General features: G+C 33.9%; 1 protein-coding gene across 3 annotated transcripts in view; it reads right to left on the bottom strand.

The window, feature by feature from the left end:
- Positions 1-10,075: 10,075 nt before the first annotated feature.
- Positions 10,076-22,782, bottom strand: part of LOC126819681 (sodium leak channel NALCN) — a 30,893-nt gene continuing 18,186 nt past the window's right edge. For all 3 annotated transcript variants that reach the window (XM_056099924.1, XM_056099925.1, XM_056099929.1), the window contains 15 exons: positions 22,082-22,180; positions 21,623-21,716; positions 20,393-20,499; positions 19,743-19,814; positions 19,166-19,285; positions 18,367-18,435; positions 17,617-17,765; positions 16,814-16,907; positions 16,170-16,299; positions 15,758-15,873; positions 15,015-15,172; positions 14,395-14,545; positions 13,511-13,699; positions 11,567-11,672; positions 10,076-11,309 (listed from right to left, as the gene is read on the bottom strand). In XM_056099924.1, the coding sequence (XP_055955899.1) occupies positions 11,119-11,309; positions 11,567-11,672; positions 13,511-13,699; positions 14,395-14,545; positions 15,015-15,172; positions 15,758-15,873; positions 16,170-16,299; positions 16,814-16,907; positions 17,617-17,765; positions 18,367-18,435; positions 19,166-19,285; positions 19,743-19,814; positions 20,393-20,499; positions 21,623-21,716; positions 22,082-22,180 (1,845 nt within the window). In that variant the 3' untranslated portion in view covers positions 10,076-11,118. The remainder of the gene's footprint in view (positions 11,310-11,566; positions 11,673-13,510; positions 13,700-14,394; positions 14,546-15,014; positions 15,173-15,757; positions 15,874-16,169; positions 16,300-16,813; positions 16,908-17,616; positions 17,766-18,366; positions 18,436-19,165; positions 19,286-19,742; positions 19,815-20,392; positions 20,500-21,622; positions 21,717-22,081; positions 22,181-22,782) is intronic.

Raw genomic sequence — 22,782 nt, 5'->3', positions numbered from 1 at the left:
GTGATTTAAGGTATTAAAAACGGCGAAAGTATTGTTTCGTCTCCATGCAGTATTGTTTACATTGTAGCCGATTTGATAGCCTCGTTTGTCACGTAATTAGTTTGTTTGCAATATTCTGCTATGCACTGGTTAATTGGGCGTAATATTGTTTTTGAGTCATGTCATAAGGTTATGTAAACATATATTGTTACGCAGTTAGGTATTAGTTGTTAATCAGACTATTGAGCAGTCATAATTAGAACAGAAATTTGCTTTCATTACAGCAGTGTTGAGTGGGATTAGGTCTGATCAAACGAAACAGTGCGAGGAGTATGAGGTTACACATACGTTCAAATAATGGGATTAAAAGGACCCGAATATAACACCATTTAACGATAATATGACAACTCTCACAATCGAGACTTCGTTTATTATTGTGGCAATGGTATTTGGCAATCAAGAATATGAACTGTCAATCGGCAATCATTGGAGACAATTTAAGATATTTCTTGCCAAAACTTCAAAAAATTCTTAACTTCGCTCTTCGTTCAGAATAAAGTAATTTGACTGAAAATTTCAATATATTAATTTTTCTTTGTTTTTGAACTATTATAGCAAGAACGGTCAGCTCTTTGTCTAAATTTTACATAATTTATCTTTAAAGACTATGCGTTATTTTAGTAAATGAAATGAACGTCCTACTGTTCAGCACCGACTGGGATAATAAAGACGGATATACGATATAGTTTGCTATAAGGGAAATTGTGTCCGGACAACGGCACCGCGGCAAACTCTTATTTCGAATTCCTACTGTTAAGTGTTCTTTTACATGAAACACTAATGTTTTCACGGGACCATGGTTTTAGTACTATCCCAACGTCTATAACCTGTCCCCCCCCCCCCGCCCTGCACCACTGACGAGGGGGAACCACGCCGAAATCGTCATTTTAGTGCTATAGAACCCCTTACAAACTACAGTATTGTGAAAGTTGGATCTCTAATAAAAAAATCAATCCAAATATGGTTCAGTTCCGTTCAGTACTTACAAGATATGACGAATCGTAAATTCCATCGATCATGGCGGCTTCGTATGGAACAAGACGGTCGCCATCTTATAATCAATCTGAGTACATAATGATTTAAGCTGTGTGAAATTTGATATTTTTCCGAAAAATGCAAAACACGTATCGTTACTTTCAGTTTTTAGTTGAATACAGAGAAAATACCGTATCTAGAAGTATAATCACTTCTGAAATTAAGATATCTGTAATGACGATGATGACTCAAATTGCCTAATCAACCCATAAATGAAATAAGTCAATTATTACAGCAGAGCGTTAACCACTACTGTATCTTAGTACAGAAAACCCGGTGCAGGATCGTTGATACAAAGTACTATTTCCTAAGTACATTTAAAAATTATGTTATTCCACTCCTCTAGTTCAGTTAATTTTTGTTCAAATAATGTCTGGTGAACAGCTGTTTAGCACGTCTTTATAATAGAGTTATAGTTTTCGCTTGGTTTGGTATTTTACAGCACATTGATTATAATAGAGCTTGTCACTGGCTTAAATAACCTTTATGTGGCAAATCCTTTTATGTGGTAAACTTTCATAAACACAACACATGTTTATTATCGAAAATACTAACACTGACCTTGCTAGAATCGTGTATTTTTTTAAATGAAAACTAAATTACTGTGAAATATTCATGTATAAGAGCTATGATGTAGGTGTTAGGAGTTACTGGCGGTGATTGTAGAGACATCTCCCCGAGAAAAAATTGTATAACTAAGGTTTTATTTGGTGCATTTTGCAGTAAGGATGGGGTGTGGAGTTGAATAATTAATATACTTGTCTTACTGAATATTTTGTACAGAACTTCAAATACATCTTCTAAAAGGTCCTTATCAATATTAGAAAGATTAAAAAAATATCACCTTAATGGTACAGTATGTGCTATTAAAATCAATGCATTTTAATGGGAAGTATTTATTCAGTGGTAGAAAATACACTTTCGTTCTGATGTAAGAAAAAGAAAACCCAAAACTTCAGCCCCTTCCGAACACTGTTCCTACGAATTTTATTGACAGATACTACTTTGGTTCAACAAAACTAAGAATAGACCTATGTAGTTAATGCTGGTGTAACCCATGTGTCCGTTTTGGAGCCACTACTCTTGTTGATTTTTATCAATACTATTGGTGATCCCATCTGAGATCGAGTCCTTATTTGCCAATAATGCATCTCTTGGGCAATAGGCGCACTGATGAGATTTCTATGAAACATATAAGATAGACACCGTTTGGTCTCAATTATACATTTTTTGATTGGTTAATAAAATGAGTAGCAGAAATGTCTAATCTGAGATTTATAAAGAAGAATTCATTCTTTTTTATAATAATAATAATTTATTACACATAATCTATATATTGTCATATACTCCCTTTACTAAACCAACTTATTCATATTATTAAGGAATAGTGGTCTGAAGCCTTCTTGAGTTCTTTGTGTTAATAGAGTTACTTCCCTTGATTAATAAAAGGCTTTGATCCTAGATGGAATTCTGGGATGGAGTGAAATGGAAGATGGCTGTTTTTAATTAGCTCTTCTGATTGTCATAAACAATCCAGGCCATCTTGTGGCCTATACACCCCAATACCACATGGTGGAGATGCCAAACTCCCATTTCTAGTATGTAGAATATGAAGAACTAGTTTTCAAGTGATATTTTTGAATTGTTACCAAGAATTGACTTGTGATGTGAGGAGCACATGTTTTGAGATTTGGACTCATAATTGTGGAGCACATTCTCCCATTATTCAACAGATTTTGGGAATCTACTTTATTCTGAGGAGTAAACTTTCATCAGAAGTAGACCTAGTGAGGCCTGATTAAACTCCATTTGTGTGAAATTAGTCGTTCAGCAGATATTTGGGAACCTTTATTTTCTGAGGACTACAAATTCACCAGACTTGAAATACTATAGTCTATAGTGAGGCCTAATTATAAACTCTATTATTAATTTGTGTGAAATTAAAATCTAGCCTAAATTGCTTATGTACAGATCCAGAGACATTTCAAATAATCCAAATGAATAAATCCATAAACATGTAGGCCTACACTGTGTTATAAAGGCCTAATGGAAAATCTGTTTTGACATGAGTGCCAATTTTCCCATGTTAAAGTGTGGATGCCTAGAACTCTTAACTACTACTAGCCTAGATCTAATTCATTTATAGTGACATAATTAATGAAGTATAGACTACAGTGTTGTACAGTGACAATCTTGGAATCAAGTTTGCTGTCTTGTGACTGTGTTGTGTAGCCTACAAGTGACATTATTTCAACTCAAGTTTGCTGTCTTGTGAACCTTTACTGAAGCCTGATGTGTAAATCAATGACTTTTATCCCTAGTAAAATTTGTAAAAGAGACAATATTTTTTTTCTTAAAACAGAATTGTGAAAGAAGGCTTTAGAAATTTTAATTTTGGCTTATAAGTAAATTCAAATTTACAACTTTCAAATTAATTTGGCAATATTCCAGTCAATTTATAATATAAACGTTTTCTGATACTATATTTGTGTGAATTATGCTGAATGGTTGTGTGAATATGTTATTATTGTTTCATGATCTTAAATATTTAGATAATTTGTTTTGCTAATTGATGTTTTCCATGTTTACAAGATGCATTATTTCTTTCTTTATTGGTTAAACTTGTAGTCATCCTGATTTGCCTTACACAATTATTTTGATAATAGTTGCTCATATAGTGAACGAATTAATCAAGGTCAATCATATTCAATGTTTGGACAAAATTGTAAACATCTTTTAACTATTTTGATTATTTTGTATACAATTACAATTATGGCTAACCGTCGGAACGAGGTTGTTGAACGCAAGAGACCTCTGTCATTTGATAGATTTGATGGGTCCGTATTAAATAGGGATCTGGCCACTGCCCATTTTTTATCTTTCGAAGATTACCTTGAGTACTCTGATGAGGAGATGAATCCTCAGACAGTTCTTGCTATCAATAAGATGATAAATCTTTTCAAACAGTCTTTAAAAGGAACCGCGAGATTGTGGATAGAGGAGAAAATATTTCGAAGTCGTGAAGATTTACGCACGCAGTTTATTAATAGATTCTCCGAAAATAAGTCTTTATTTGGTTTACACCAAGCCTATTCCTCATTCACTTACAACGCTTCTATCACTCCTGCGGAAAATGTAGAAGGCTTGGAGAAATTAGCTACTCAACTTGGAGTAGGTCGCACCCAACTCAAACATAAATTTGTTTCAATCCTCCCTACAAACTGTCAACAAGTCGTTGCCATGTCAACAAATGACACAACTACTTTGAATGACATCACAACAAAAGTTCAGTGTTTCTTTGATATTAATAACCCTGACAAAACTTCTGGAACCATAAATCCTAGTAAGGAGGTATCCTTCTATACATCTGACACAGATGATCTTTCTTCATTACGAAAAGAATTAGATGAACTTAAGTTGCATGTAGCATCAGATGATCATGTCAGACACCGATCCAAACATCCAAATTATAGTCATTCGTTTTATGCTCGTGAGCAATCACTTTCACCCAGACGACGCCCTTATTCACCTAGTCCCAAATCGCATACAAACAACCCTGGAGTTCGATCAAGACGTGATTATTCTCGTTCACCTAGTCAGTATAGATCAAGACGTGATTATTCTCGTTCACCTAGTCAACAGCGATATTCCTCGTACACAAATAAGCATTCTAAATATGACAATAATTCTAGCCAGTCAGCTGATAGACCTATATTTTGTGACTACTGCTTGAAACCAAATCATACATGGAGATCATGTTTTCTGCGTCAGAAACAATTTTCTGCTAAAAGACAACAACAGGATTTTCAATAGAGGGAATTTATTCTACTGCTCGGAATGAATTCCCTAAATCTAATCAAACCAAACCTATTCATTCTACTTCAGGTAAACAGAATCATTCTAGTTCTGTTTCTATTCAACTTTCAAAACGAAATTATTGCAAAGGAGAATTTTTAGATGGTCATTCAGCTTTATTATTAATTGATAGTGGTGCATCAAGGTCGATCATTTCGTCTTTACTTATTCAATCTTCACCCTATTTAAGTGGTTTGCCTGTTCATTTGTTGTCAAATCCGCTTAGCTTTAGACTTGGTAATGGCAATCTACTATTGTGTAAATATTCTATTAAGTTTGATGTGCTTATTCAAAATGTAAAGTTTACCATTCAAGCTTTTATTGCTGCCGATTTAATCGGAATTGATATCATCATTGGTCAAGAAACTTTAGCTGATTTGAATGGAAGTCTTAGTTTTCGTGACAATGTATTTCATTGTAAAGCTACAACCATTCCATTTATAACCGCTCATAGTGTATATGTCAGACCTAAACATTGTCGTTACATCACTGTTCATGGTAAAGTTCCTCCTTTGTTTAGGAATCGTGAAGTTGTCATGTATTGTGGCAGTCATATTTCTGATATGTGTCCTTCAACAATTTTGGTTAAGCTGGAAAGAAATAAAGCCATTATACCAATTCATAACACAAGTGCTAAAACTTTGCATATCAGACCTACTCGACCAATTTCATTTATATCCCTTCAAGATATTGTAAGTTATGATAATATTAACTTCACTTCTGAGTATGATCAAAATAATGTTACATCATCAAGTAATATTAAGTCTGTTTTCAAGTCACAAATTGATTTGTCCAAAAGTGTGCTTGATCTTTCTCAAAAAGACAAATTCTATGATATGTTGTGTCAAAATCGGGAAGCTTTCAGTCTTCATGGTGAAATTGGAAAATGCCCTGACATACAAGTTGATATAGAAGTAAACGACAATCGCCCTTTCTACATTCGCCCTTATCCAAAAACAGAAGTTGAGAAAAAGATTGTGGATCAGGAATTAGAAAAGCTTGTCAAACTAGGAATTTTAGCTGTTGGTCACCAGTCGTATACATCACCAGTTCTCATTCTACCTAAGAAAGGTACTAAAGAAAAACGTGTTGTTGTTGATTTCAGGTATCTTAATTCTAAAATCAAACGTCTTAACCATCCATTTCCCCTATTATCTGACACCTTAAAGAGGATTGGTCATGCTAAACCTAATGTTATAAGTTGCTTAGATCTGAAGTCAGCATTCTTTTCACTTCCATTATCACCTAGAGCCCAACAATATACGGGTATTTCATCATATTCTGGAGGCAAACACTTTTACTTTAAACGGTTAACACAAGGCTTGAGTGTCTCACCAGCAGTTTTTCAATCTAAAATTGATGAAATATTATCAACAGTTCCTGGTAGTTATTCATTTTGTATAGCCCATCATGACGATATTATCTTATTCAGTAAAGACAACGAAGCTCACAAGAAGCATTTACAGTTAATTTTCAGTGCCTTAATTCAAAATGGACTCAAAGTTACACCAAGAAAATGTTCATTTTTCTGTCATGAAGTGGTCTATATGGGTCATAAGATTGCGATTGATAAACAAGGTTTAGTCACACTGCAGCCTTTGTCTGATAGATGCCGCTCAATCCAAAATATCCCAAGACCTACGTCAAGTAAAGATGTAAGAAAATTCATAGGTGCTGTTAACTATGTTTCCAATTTTCTCCCATACTTACAGTCAGTTCTACAACCCTTGCATAAAATTTCCAGCAAGAAATCATCATTTAAATGGTCTGCAGCACATGAAGAAGCATTTGTTAAGGTTAAGTCACTACTTGTACAACCACCTATTCTGTACATGCCTAATGATAGTGGTAGGATTACCCTTTATAGTGACACCTCAAGAACAGCTACAGGATCATATCTTACCCAAATTATTGATGGTGAAGAGAGAATTCTTGGATATTATTCAAAACGACTTCCTAAGGCATGCGAGCGCTATTCAGTCACAGAATTAGAATTATTTGGTCTTCTGATCAATATCTCTAATTTCCAATATCTACTTAGAGGAGTTGAATTTGATGCTTATGTTGATCACGCTGCCATTGTCCACCTTTGTAACTCTAAACGTCCACCTTGTACCAACAGATTACAGAAACTGTTAGTCAAACTTAGTCATTATGCCTTTAAGATTGGTTACAAAAAGGGCACAGAATTAGTCCTAGCTGATTTTCTCTCCCGAAGCCCACTCGAAAGTGATTCGGAGATAGACAGTATTGTCCCTACAGCATTCGCTATTCTGAATCCAGTAACTGATAGACCTGTAACTCGTCAATGGGCCAAGACACATAACATTTCTGTACCTGCAGTTTACCCTTCTGCCCAACATCAGACAGTATCACATAATTCGGTTGATACAGTTAATAATCAGCCTTCTGATGTTCAGAAAATCCCGACAATTTTCCAATCTCCCAAACGATCTCATATCAGGATATCAAATGATAGTTCTATTAAAGCATCATCTACCACACAAGACCCAAGGATTGTGGATAATGCTTTTCAACCTGAATCACCTGAAGAAATCGAGATACCAATTGAACTATGTATCCCACCTACACCTGTAGTTCATAATGCGGATAATGTTATTCGCACACATTTTCCTAAACAAGCTCAGCTAGATAAACTATTAAAAGTTATCAAGAAAAAGATAATCCGTGATTATAATTTACCAGTAGATAAAAATCAACTACGGTTAGAACAAGAAACTTCTCCATTCTTCAAACCTGTATATGATTTTCTCAGTCATGGTATTCTGCCTTCACACCGTAAAGCAGCAAAATCAGTCAAACACAAAAGTGAAGAATATATTATATGTGATTATATTTTGTTTCGTCTTCTCATACATAATGATAATACATTTTCTCTTCAGCTTGCAATTCCAGAATCATTATGTCATAATATTATTGCTATATATCATGATAGTTTATTATCTAGTCATCAAGGTATTGTAAGGACATATCTCACAATGCGAAAGTTATTTTATTTCCCTAGTATGTTTTCTACCATCTCATCATATATCACTAGTTGTCATAAATGTCAACAATTTAAAGGGAAAACAGACAATGTTCGGATGTATCATCCACGTATACCAACAGAGTATTGTACTTTTGATAAAATATGTTTAGATTTCAAATCTATGCCTGCATCACCAACAGGATTTAAACATATTATGGTAGTCTGTGATGAAATAACTCGTTTTCTTATCTGTATTCCCCTCAAAACATTAGATGCTGAGACTATTTGCGAAGCTATTATACAGAAGATTGTATGTATATTTGGTCCGCCATCAGTATTAATAACTGATGCCGCTTCATCGCTTACAGGAAAACTTGTCTCTATTCTTTGTTCTGCATTACAGATTGATCACAAACTTATCAGTGTATCTAATCATGGTAGTCTCATGGTGGAGAGACATATTAAGTCAATATCAGACTTACTCAAGTTCAATTTGAACCAATATGGTACCGACTGGGTTCGATATGTGTCAACTTGCACATATGCATACAATTCCTTTGTCTCCCCACAATTAGGAAATTTTAGTCCATACGAACTTGCCTTTGGTAAGCCACCAAAGAATCTTACTTCTTTAGCTTGGAATTTCGATGGAGTTAGTAAATCCTATGAGGAGTATTTAAGTCATTTAAAGCAAAAATTCAATGCTATATCATCTTCTATGCTTGATCTTCAACGTAGACAACAAGAACATCAAAATATAAGCATTTCTCATAGTATAAGTAAAAACCCTATTTATGGACTTGGACAATTTGTCTATGTATTAAAACCATCTTCTTCATCTCTTACTTGTAACTCTAGGAAGATGAAGGCTGAATGGTGTGGTCCCTTAGTGGTTCACCAAATCTTGGACAGAACGCATTATATACTTTCCACTTTGGACGGAAAGATATTACAAGATGTTTATTCTATAAATAGACTTAAACCATGCTTTGTTCGTTCTAATGAGCCAAATAAACGTCTAACTCATATTGATCAATTACGAAAACATCTTGGTAAAACTGTAAATGGTAATGTTCATGTAGCTAATGATTTGACTTATCAATACACCGATGAAAATGGTTTTGTTTTGCCAAACTTTGCTGATCAAAATGTTGTATTTAATAGAGTTACTACACCTTACACTATATCTCAATGTGTGAGTTATCTAAATGATAATAAGAATTTAGCTTCAATATCTAAATTATGTCATACACAGATGGAAGAACAATTAAATTACCTAGTTGATGTCAATAATAATGATAATGTTTTTCATATCAAGAAAGGTAGAATTAAGTGTGGAAATCTACAATTGTTATTAAATTTTAATGACGATAAACCTCATGAATGTGAATGGGTCAATATAGACCAATCTCCAGATTTAATTGACATAACTGAGAAATTACTTAGTAATAATAATCTTAGGATTACAGGAAAATTGAGTAAATATTAAAATGTGATTTAATAATGTTCTCATTGCATGTTTATACAAAATTGTTATTAATACAATTCTCTTGTTGTTAGTATACCTTGTAATGTATGTATTTTCAATCCTAATTCACATTCATTGTGATGTTCAAAACTATAGTTGATATTGTATTTGAATTTAGGAATAATTAACGCATGTTTGTTTATAAGATACCTCTGCATAAAGGTTTGAGCAGTACTCAACAATTTAAGAATTTTAAGAGACATGTAAATTGTAAAATTCCACTGACAATTTGATATTTTAAATGTTCAACTTTCATGTTTTTAAGCATTTTATTTGCTTGTAGTGAAGTATGATAGTGTGTGTATGCTATAATTTTGCTTCATGGTATAAGTTAACGTTTCATTTCTAAATTTTAATTCCTTACCGGAGTTTTTGTTTGAGACCGGGGGATGTCATATACTCCCTTTACTAAACCAACTTATTCATATTATTAAGGAATAGTGGTCTGAAGCCTTCTTGAGTTCTTTGTGTTAATAGAGTTACTTCCCTTGATTAATAAAAGGCTTTGATCCTAGATGGAATTCTGGGATGGAGTGAAATGGAAGATGGCTGTTTTTAATTAGCTCTTCTGATTGTCATAAACAATCCAGGCCATCTTGTGGCCTATACACCCCAATACCACAATATTGCACATAATGAATTGCACAAAAGCCCAATAAATTATTACAGTTCTGTACATAAATATATACAGTTACTTACAAATTACCAATAAATAGATTCTGAGAGAAAGATATGATACTGCATGTCATTATACCCTGAGGCATTACAACCTAGCCAAAATAATTTTAGATTTGGCATGATATCTGGGGAGTTTAAATTAAAACTGTACCCAAAATTTGAGACCATTGCCGAGATATAGCCGTTTTTAGATTCCATACAAGTCGTGGGATTCAAACCTGAACAATGGTATTCCATACAAGTCGTGGGATTCAAACCTGAACAATGGTTTGCTTTAAGTAGAAGAGTATTTTTACTTTATATAATGAGCGGGGTCAATGGTTACTTTGAATATGAATATAATATATGAAATCAATAACATTTATTCATGGGCCATCAATGAAACTGAAATTAGTCAACAAGCAGACTGTGGCTTAATAAATCATAACCACACTTTTATTGTACAGAACTTGTCCCATTACATCATTCCAATTGAAATCAATGCTTCATTTTGACAGAAATCAAAGAGCTTAATTAACAATTTTAATTCTATTTGGAACATATTCACACTATAGCCTGACAATGGAGACTGGACAAAGACATATTTTGAATTTAGTGTTTTGGTTTAAATATGAATTTATACAAAAATTGAATTACTAATAATCACAATATTAGGTGATCAGCATGAGCCAGGCTGTCCTTACTTTCTGGAAGACCTAATACCACTTGTCACTGGACTCATGTTATCTGGTGGTCGGTTTCTTGTTGACACCTTATTTTGTTGAGCGGGCTAGCTATATTGTATGTATAACATCATATCAAAGTTTGTCTTCTCTGTTAAAAAGTTTGATACTGTAGTCAGTTTTCTTGAACCCCAAGATCAATACCTGAAAACATCTTCCACTTTTCTCATGAGCCTACTGCAATTCAAATTGAAACGAATCTACATATCTCTCATTCCAAATCTATTTTCAACATACAAGTCTGGCACCACTATTAAATGTATGTCAAGAATTCAAATCAAAACCTCCGGAGCTCCATTATCAAGATTGGAGAATCCGCTTAACTCTCCCCACCATGATCCTATATCACATGTTACATTACGACCAACCAATGTGGAGTCTATTTGACGTTCTTGAGGTTGTAGAACAGTATCATCCTCTGTTCTACTCTCGTTAACCTGGGGTAGGGTAAGCGGTTTTGTTCCTGAAAGAAACAATCAAATAGTGTTAATACAAATATAAAATTATTAGCTGTGTGAAATAAGATGGTATCAGGTGTTTTAGAAAAGGTAAGCATTCCCTGTTTTGTGCATGACACTTACTATCTATAATTGAGTGATACTCTGGCCTTGGAATATTAAGATGTAGAAACATTGATAGACCTTCATTCCGGTAGATTGCAGGATATCTAAGAAAGGCTCGATTTCAGATCAAATTAGCTCTACTATTATCATTACATACCTGCCGTCATCTTAGAACTTCTTTTTCTCATATTGGTCCGATCTTTCTCACCTCGATTTGTCGGATCACTCAAAGTAGGTGTCAAAAACTTACGTACAGAAGCAGTCTGAAATAAAACATAAATATTATCCAGTGAAGATAAGGATATCTGTATGGTGAGGATAAGGATAACTCAACAACTTGTATTGTAAGGATAAAAATAACTCGCCAAGTTGTATGGTAAGGATAAGGATGTGTGGACAATGTGTATGGTGAGGCTAAGGATATCCGGACATGGTGAAGATAAGGATAAGTGCCATTATGTGGTACAGAGAGAATAGGGATAAATAGAAAATGAAATGGGGTTTAATGTCCTACTGTTCTGGCCTAATGAAGACGGGCATACGCCATACAGTGTGCTATGAGGGAAATTTTGCTCAGGCAGCGGCACTATGTATGACAAGTATGTGGATAAACAGTATGATGAGAAAAAGGATACTAGTATAAGAATAAGGATATGTGGAGAAGTGGTACAAGAAAGAGAAAGAGAGAGAGAGAGAGAGGCTTTAACGTCCACTCGACACAAACTAGGTCATTTCGAGACTAACATATGGTTCAATTTTATTTCAATAATTCGCTTGCACGTAGGGGTCTTTAGCAGTGGGAGAAAACCAGAGGACCTGGAAGAAACCCACGAGGTCGGACAGGCATCCCTACTCCTTGTTGCGTACAACCGGGGAATCAAAACCACGCCAGTTTACTCAATGACAGACCTTATGATACAGCTCACATTCGGCCATCCAACCCTCTAGGTGGTACAACAAGGATAAGGATATGTGGATAAAGGTATGACGAGGATAAGGATATATATGGATAAATAGTTTGAGTGAATAACGATACATAGTATGATGGGAATAAGGATACATGGATAAAATAGTATGATGAGGATATGGATATGTGGAAAAGTGGTATGGTGACAATAAAGGGTAAAATAAATATAAACAGTATGATAATTATAAGGATAGGAGGGCTGGCTGAAAAGTTCTAAGCTTGAAAAGAATAGATCAATTGGATTGAAACAAACTTTTGCCCCCAAAAAGTACAATCATTGAATGAATCATAGACATAAGAACTGCAACTGTAGTGTTATTATTGTCTTTGTACCAAGCCATCCTGTGAACCTACCCATTGAAATCACCAGAAATGGACAAAACTGGCTATAGGGAAGTCACCAAGTAGCTGCAAGGACTAACCCCAACACAGATAGATGCCGACATGGTCTCCACATTAGAGGATGATGCCCCTTCATTTTCCACAGTAACGAAGTGGGCTGCGGAATTTAAGTGTGTCAGAGAGAGCCTGGACAATGACCTGTGTCCTGGAAGACGGTCAACAGCAACCATTCAAGAAACATTACCCACGTGCATGACATGGGGATGGCTGATTGACGATTGACCACTTGCCATATTGCCAGTGTTGAGGGCATCACTCATGAGAAGGTTGAGCAGACTATCGCCAACGAGTTTGGAATGACAAAAGTTTCTGCAAGATGGGTGCCAAAGCTCTTGACTGCAGATCAGAAACGTGTCAGATTCCTGACGTCTCCTGACATTTTGAAGCAGATCCTGATAATTTTTTGACCAGATTTCTAACCATGGATGAGACCGGTTAACAAAAATGAAAAAGGAACTAGTCGGTTGTCCTTTTCTTAGCATTGATGACGTCATGTCAGCTGTGAATGATTTTTTTGGGTGGCTGAGGAAAATTTCTTCCTGACTGGCATCCAGGCCTGGCAACATCATTGGCACAAAATGTGTACACCTCAAAAGGGACTGTGCATGATAAGAATATAGTAGTAAGGCTAGGACAGGGTTAGGTTTTACAGTGATAGAGGAATTAGCCACTGTTTGCAACATGTATTTTGAATGACTGGTTGTGTAGATTGGTGAAGAATTGTACTGTTACCTGCAAAGCACTGGGTGGTTGTATAACAGGATTACGTAATTCAACATGGCCTTTTTTCCTTGTTCTTGTCTGCACCAAGTCATCTTTATGTTCCTCCTTATTCTCTAAAAATCCACTAGACGGCTCCGTGATAAAAAATGCTGGTTCATTTGTAGCTCGTAAGTTGGATATAAGGTTGGAATGTTCTTTCTGAAAGATAAGGAATTTATGAATCATGACATTAATGTTGCTTCTCATAAATTTCAACATACTATTCACTATGTTCTGTGTGATAAATCTCACTTGAGTCTGCTGTACTATCCATACTACTATCCTTGAGTAGTTATTTCCCTTTGTTGAAGTGATGATGCTCTATACATATCACTTAGTCCAAGTTTTCTGCCCCAACCCAGTTAATGAAGACAAATATAAGCCATGCAGTGTACTTTGCCTAGACAGCAATATAATTCCAACAGTCAAGGGTTCTTTTATGAGCACATCAAAGTGTACTTAAAACCTCATTTTTTAGTCTCATTGGAACGACCAAATGCTGTTTCACGCCAGGCTCTCCATCCTGCAAAACTGACAACTAAATAATGTGTATCATGACTTAGTCTAGTCACAATTAAAAGGCCTGAAAATAACATGAGGTACAGATATCAACAGCTGATTTGTTTCCATGGAAACGAAAAAATGATTAAATCGGAGAAATTTACAAGTAGCAAAAGCATCACTACTATAATAGGTTGATATCTTGAACAATTTATGAGATATGCCCCGGAAACAAAATCAGGACTTAAGAAGCCCATTTCAATATCCCTACCAGCTAATTACAATGATATTGCCAGGATCCTACCAGATTTTCAAACAATAAAATGAAATCCAATATATATGAAACTACTTACTGTTCTAATTCTCTTTAAACATTTATCTAACCAATTTCTGATTGTTTGCTTGGCTACTTCTTCCTCTATGGTATATTCTAATTCTTCTCGAGCCAATAATTCTTCCAGTTGTAAACTTTTTCTGATATCTACAGAACGGTATGATAGCATACTGTAAAAAAAAAACAAGTCAAATTTTAAGAATCTAATTTGATAAGATTGTTATAAAGATATAAAAGAAATTTTAAAGGGGCAATCTCAGATTTTACAGCATACCTTAAAGGACAAAACCAGCATCCACATATTTTACATATGAGTGACTTGATATTCTCAATGATCTCTTACCACTACAACTTCGTAACATTATACAGTAACACATGATTATCCAGTCACATACACATCATGCAATTAGGTTAAACATCCCAACATGAAAGTTTATATTTCTTCAAAAAAAAAAAAAAAAAAACACCACAGAGCTTCAAGTAGTTGCACGGGATTTACAAGCGCAATCAACCTAAAATATTTCTGGAACCGCTCCTGTAAATTGTTAAAACCTATCGAAATAAATACTGGTAGACCTTCTGGATTTGGGTAAAAAAATATAACCAGACGGTATCTGGTGTCCATGTGATAAATTTTACCTTAAAACATCATGAAACGTAACATTCCCATCCTGATGTAGTTTTTCTATTTCATAACACATGTGCTTGAATAACAGACGATCTTTCTCTAGGTCAACCTCTAAACGCCCTCTCAGTAGCCGTAATAAATATTTTACTCTTCTGGCCGGAATTATACCCTGAAATAAAAGACAAAAGCTAAACTAAATGTGCCCTGCCTCAATCTCCAAATAAAAAGATGACACACATTAATTACTTGAGCAGAAAATACTCACCCAAATAGAATCAAAATTATCATGTTCCAAAGGATCAACAAATCTCTGCTTATCTCAAACACAGTCAAGAAATTTACCTTATGATAATCTACACAAAGTTTGATCATTCTACCTAAATCAGAAGCACAGCTATTTTGTTCCAATGTCTTAACCATTCCAATTGCTTATATCTACTTAGCCAAAGGGGGAAATTTACAGAGTTAATACCTTCAGTGAATACATACTAAAAATGATATGTGAAAGAATAATTCTACATTTTTTATCCAATTTTAATGAAACTTGGCATGTGAATTTATATCAAAATGTTCTTGAGGTTCAATGTGAACAGACTATTTTATGTTTACCACAAATATTTGACAAAGGGCCAATACCTTTCAAATGAAAGATCAAATGGAATATACTGGAGTTGGAAATTTAGACTAAGGCCTCAATACAAATGGGGTCTACCAAAAGGTGGACTCATCAAGATGTTATTACGATGGTACCAACCTTTCTATTGGTATCTACAAGATTCCAAGTGTTCTGAAACTGTCTAATATCGTTATATGATACAAGGGCATCTTCTTCATTAGAATAAAACAAAGAGAAATTCTCCATAATAATAGCTGAAATATAGTATTAAAGACAGAATGAAATATAAAATTAAATATAGAATTAAATACATAATTAAATGTAGGATTAAATATACAATTAAATACAGGATTAAATATACAATTATTAACAGGATAACACAAAAACAAGTAAAAACCTTCCTGTATAAAATATCTTAACCCCAGATTAGAATTAGAGTTGATTTATGAAGACAGAGTAACAGCCATTTTTCATAAAACCTTGATATTGTAAAGATTTTGTTGCCAAAAAGAAAAACATATTTCAGATATAAAATTAAATGAAAACTAACCGACCAGTAAATTGAGTACAATGTAAGTAATGATGACGTAGAAAGAACAGAAATACATGAGAGATGCCGTAAAGTTACCACAGTCCGACTCCCAGTAATTATCAGCAGGTGTACAGAACGGACGAGAAACCTAAAAATAAAATATATAATTATAACAATCACAGCATGTAGAATGTGGATTTCTTAGTCACAAAAACTAACATTCTTGCTTCATATCAAATAGTATGATTATTCTTTTTGGAACAACTGATACAACTTTACTGACTACTTGACCTAGTTAGTCATATTACACTGGATTATTATTCAGTACTGCTACTTGACATGTTCATACTATTACAGCCATCTATAAATTCTGTCATTGAGTCCACGACAAGTTTTGATTCCCCGGTCGTATGTGACAAGAAGTAGGGTCACCTGTCCAACCATGTCGATTTTCTCGAGGTCCTCCAGTTTCGTCCCACAGCTAAATACCCCCATGTGCAAGTGAATTATTGAAATAAAAATGAACCATGTGTTAGTCCAGAAATGACCAAGTCTGTGTCAAGTGGACATTAAACCCCATTTCTCTCCGCCCGCCCCCCAACCCTATGGGGACTGATGAAACCGTTATTAGATATCATAGAGAGTATCAAAGTTATACTTACCATACAATCGTGCATAATCTTATTCCAATCTTCTCCTGTTACAATTCTAAACAATAACGCAATGGCATTAGACGCTGTTTCAAAGTTAGCATGTCTGAAATAATATTACAATAATCTTGTCAAATTTACTGTATCACAATAATCTTCAAAGTTTCATTATTATTTTTATGTATTGGGCCTTTTATGTATTAAGAACATTTCAGTACTCATGTTGACAATACTTAAATTGCCGGAGATTCAAAGGAACTATCTTTAACTGGGTTTTGGTGATGTAGAGAAAGAGAGAGAGAGAGAGCGAGAGAGAGAGAGAGAGATGGGGTTTGACCTCCACTCCACACAAACTAGGTCATTTCAGGACTAACATATGGTTCACTTTTATTTCATTAATTTGGTGGGCATAGGGGTCTTTAGCAGTGCAAAGAAACCAGGGGACTCAGAGAAAATCCACGAGGTTGGACTGGACAGGCGACCCTACTCCTGGTCACCTATAAGAGGGGAATCAAGATCATGCCACTTGACTAAATGACAGACCTAATGATGCAACGAACATTAACCAAGCTAAACTTGCCCTATTTCATTAACATGTTTGTATCTTCACACATTTTTAAAATCAATGGGGTTCTTCCATACGTCCCAATGAACAATCCCCAACCTCACTATGTTCTAAACGATTCCATTGAGAACATTGTCCGGTATCATGTTCATACGATTTAACAGACAAAATGTCAACAAAAAAGATTACTTAACTTTGTCATGTAATACACATAAATAATACTATGTTCAACAAAGAATTGAAAACATACCTTCCAAGATTATAACCATATTTAACTGTACCAAATAAAATAACACCAGCATACGCATAGAATAACATCAATAAAAACATTCCCGTTATAATAAAAAAGCTCTTAAATACTGACATAACAACCGTCTGCATTAACATCTTTAATGTGGCCTGTAAATAAAAATATCATTATACATGTACTGTTCACATTGGGTTGCAGAATTGGATTAGAAATTAAAATCTGGGTATATAAAAGTGACAATTTATCAGAATATCTTAAATAAAGCTCTAAATCATTAATGAATTTCCACATTTCTGATATTCCTTTTCACTTCCAGACTCATCCTTCTCCTATGCGGTCTGTTAAGCCACTGATTGTCATTTGCATATTTTAGATAATATCAAATTTTTCATGGCTTAATTTGTGTTAAAATGAAATCAAATTGATGATTTAAGATATAGTTAAAAAAGCAAAACCAATCTCCTGGCTTTGATTAAATTGGATTAAAAAGGAGTCCAATCAAAAGTTTTTATTCAACATTATTAGGTTGTGCTGGATTGTTTAAACAGTTTATACCTTCTGAGGAGGAAGTCGAATGTTGTAAAATTTACAGTTCACCATATCTCTGTAAATATGGAATGGAATTGAACCACTTTGGACTAATATTTCTTTTAGAGAATCCACTTTCACAATATTATAATTTACAAGGGATTCAAAATCTATCAAATGACAATCAGCGACTATATGTTCCACAGATATTTAGATACTTACGTGTTTGCCCGTTATGGTAAAGAATCTTAAAACAATAACAACAAACCCTAGTTCATTACTCCACTCAAGCTGAAAATAATATAAATATCAACAGATATATATATATATATAGACATAAAACATAAATAGTTGAGTAAAAAGCCAATCAGAACTTTTTTGAGGGAAACATTGTTCTGCTTATATGATCATGATTGTAATCTTGGATCTGTCTCTAAATATCAGCTTGTAACCCCAAAATATAAAGCAGTATTAGCAGAAAGATTGTTTATATCTGTAACACCCTGCACTGGTATGATACCGTTGATTAATGAAGCTAGCCCTTTCAGTAATGGCAATTTTTGTCATTAAATCATATATATGTGGTCAGTATTCTAAACTAATGTTTAGTGGTTAGAAATTATACAGTTGTCATTAATTAGCAAGTGTGTAACTAGCTGTAAAAGATATCATTACTGGTGTAAAAGCGTGACTATTTATAACATCCATCACTATTTAATACACAAACCTGGACAATTGTGGTGTATATCATTCAATAGTCACAGTTATAACAGTTATTTGTTGCTTAGTCAACGATATTAACGTTACATTGCTGCTATTCAAGAATTCGATTCATCTGGGCTATTAACATGCCAAATTAGTTTTAATTGATATCGAATAACGAATATTAAAACATTGAATAAATTTTCAAGGATTTTCACTTTCAAATATTTAAATGTGTGTGAGCTCTAAATCTCAAACATTCCTTTTGGTCCAAGGAACATTCTAGTTCAGTGAGCTAATATGAATTTGAAGAACTTACATTTGGTATAAAATGTAGAACAATCCATAAACAACCAATTAATGTTACAAACATATCAAATCTGTTTCTTCTACTTGTCCAATAACCTCCAGGTGATAACGCTATCATCTTCATAAATACCTTAAATAATATACAATTACCTGTATAAACACCTTAAATAATATACAATATAATCACCTATATAAAATATATATAAGTTCTCAATCAGCTCAATTTCACTGCCAGACAGAAATAAAATGTGCTATACTATAAGGAAAATTTTGACTTGAGAGCAACATTTCTGATTAAGTCTTCATAAACTTCTAACCATTAAGGGTTCTTTTATCGGCACAACAATGTGCACACCGGACCTCAGTGAATATGGCTATCCTTACATCAAAAGCTAAAATAGGGACTTTATTTCCAGTCTCTAGATGGGATAGTAACTTTGTACTATATGAGTTTAGAATCATAATTACTGTTCATGCGTTTTTCTGATCGATTAGACAATAGGTTCATTCCATAATACATGCAACGATCTAAGCATTATAAATTTAAATAAGTTTGATAATAAAATAATGGGATTGAAATCACTTACCTCACATAGAAACAAAAGGGTAAAAACTGCTGAAAATCCTGCTAGGATATTTGTAATAGAACTATCTTTCCACTGAAATATTTTACAACAAAAAATATGTAATAAGTAAAATGTATTTGTCATATACAATATACTTTCAAAATACATAAGAGTTCATATAAATATTAGAATTCTTATTGGGTGGACTGGGTATCAGACTGTCGGACGTGGTCCAACTAGATGGTTCAAGGGCCCATCGACTAACGATCAGAAAAATATTTTTTCAAAATAAATGACATTCATTTTTGCATCCATTGAGACTGAGAGATTATTCTACAAAGGACAAATATATATTCCATATATGTTGTGGTTGTCTACAGTTAGAGTGAATCAGGGGATGAGGATACTCAGGTAATTTTGGTGAAGGTCGAAATGTCATTGGTTATTTATAGATAGATCATGTCATACGTATTTCTCACAGTGATTTGAGACCCAAGGAAGCCAGCTGGTACAATAGCCCAGACCTACTGAGTCAGCCCCTGGAATTCATTATTTCCCATTCTGATGGTGATTTTATCAGTAGTGATCAAATGGTGAAGAAATCACATTATCTTGTAAGAAAGAAGGTAATCACTATTTAAACTGGTTATATACATCATTGAATAACTTACCGGTACTGATAACATAGCACAATTAACTAAAACCAAAAATACTATAGCTCTTTTAAATATAATATTCTGTGTAATATCATACATCCACGATCGGAAACCATTGCCATCTATAATAACATAGAGAGATAAACGTAATTAACAACAACATCTAAGTCATCCTCGGTTACCCAGTGTACTCATTCCGTTCTACTCCACTATACCCTGGGTTAATCCATAGGGTTTCCACGATTTCAAATTATCTGCCCTGGCCTAGAATGTAGCTACAGTCTACGAACCAATCAGAAAACAGTTTACAAACCAATCGTTTCGCCTTCGTTTTTATAAGGGTAGATAACCATATGCATGTCCATTTACTGAATGATTTATGTAAATAATGTATACATTTATAATTTATTTATATTTAATTGTATTATCAAAATCTGTAGTATGTGTTGTTAATTTCAAATATGTTTAACATCTATATGTTTGACTTTTGTTATTATTATTACTATTCGTTCTTTGTCAGAAATATATCATTCTGTTATGTTTATTATTATTGATCTTATACTTGGCAATTTTGATTCACAATAACTTGTCTACAATATCACATGGACATAAAATTCCGGGAACGCACGAACGAACGAACGATTCTCAATAAAACTATTGACCCTACATTATTATAAGAACGTCTTGTCCTCATTAACATAATATATAATTGGTTGTTAATAATTACGCATTTAGAATAGGTCAACTCCCAACATTGTCCGATGAGAGTTACTTTCCTTTGCCAACTTCCTTTTCAAATAACTATTTATGGGATTGGTCGATAAAAATAGCACAATCATCAAGGGCAGATAACTTGAAAACGTGTCTCCGCCATAGTTTAACCCAGGGTATAGTGGAGTAGAACGGAATGAGTACACTGGGTAACTGAGGATGCATCTAAGTAAGAGATCTATTGAGGGTCTGTAAACTTTGTGTTATATTATGAACAGAATCTTAGTCAGATAGTAAGAAATATGATTATCCCCAATAATGTTGGTAACTATGGATCAAGCCAAACATCCATTTTTTTCTCCTTGCAAGCTCAGTGAAAAAATACCATATTACCCCTTCCAAACCCCATTACTTTGAGACTGGACATGCTGATGATCAAGAGTTTAGGCAGGCAGTTGTTAATCAATATTTCATTTTAGAAAGGTGAAATGCTTAAAACATAGATGTAATGCAACAAATGCATCCATTAATTACCTGGTCTAGGTGGGATATGCAGAGGTTGAGCAAGTTTTATTCTCCCTTTTAAATCTAACCATCTTCTCTGGTCCACAGTTAACAAGGCTGTTCCCTGGATAAAGATAATAAAATAGTTCTTCTAATTCATGCTCTACCTTTTTAATTATACCAGAAACAAAATAATGATGAAAATAATTAAATAGAGATGATTCAGAGCGACATAATAATTATAAAGTTTCTTTAGACTTTAGTCCCTGATCATCGTTTTATCTAATTTCTCATAGCTTAATCCATACTAAACCAATCCAAATAATGAATGATATATAAACTTTTGTTTTCTATTAGAGTGGATTCAAAAGCAGCCATTCAAAAGATTTTACACAACTCTTCTCTTGTTTCTGAAGATGCTGAATGTTGGTGAAATTTTAATTCATCATACCATTGTAAATACTGAACATAATAAACTATTTTACATACCTTATTCTCACCATAATTAGCAATAACCACACCCACAAACAATGTTAGGCCAATCATATAACCAATAAATACAAAGAAATGGATATACAAAGCCTCCATCTGAAATAACAATACAAATTTTTTTTCCATAGGATTCATATGCATATCAAATAATTTATTGTACTTATTTTGCCATTTAGATTGTTTAGCATCATCTACATTTATGACATATATGTACAATATTAAAGGCATAATATTCCAGACCTAAAGGCAAATATAGACTCTCTATAAAAATTAGTTTTATCAACAAGTACAATGGATCCAAAATGATTAAAATAAGTCAATCTCAAAGTAAGATACAGTTAGATGCAGTGTCCACAAGATTTTTTAATTTGATCATGTTTATAACTCCTACAGTAATTATCGAAAATCATTAAAGATAGGTTGCCAGGCAACGAAACATACGCCCACAGCAGCTAAATCGTCCGGGCAGTCAACAAGAGTTGTCGCATATTTTTAATTTTCGGTAATGAAACATTTATAATACACTAAAATCTGATTATAAATATAAAGTCAATCGGATATTAACTTTGGCCTCTAGAGCGTCCACAAGATTTTTCAAAGTGATCAAGGGCCATAACTCTGGCAGTAATTATCGGAAATCAAGGGCCATAACACTGGCAGTAATTATCGGCTTCTTTGTCTTATGACCTTAAACACTG

This window comes from Patella vulgata, chromosome 1 (genome assembly GCF_932274485.2).
Source record: "Patella vulgata chromosome 1, xgPatVulg1.2, whole genome shotgun sequence".
Classification (NCBI taxonomy): Eukaryota; Metazoa; Mollusca; class Gastropoda; family Patellidae; genus Patella; species Patella vulgata.
Note: the sequence above shows the minus strand (reverse complement) of the source record. Positions and strands in the feature narration are given on the sequence as shown.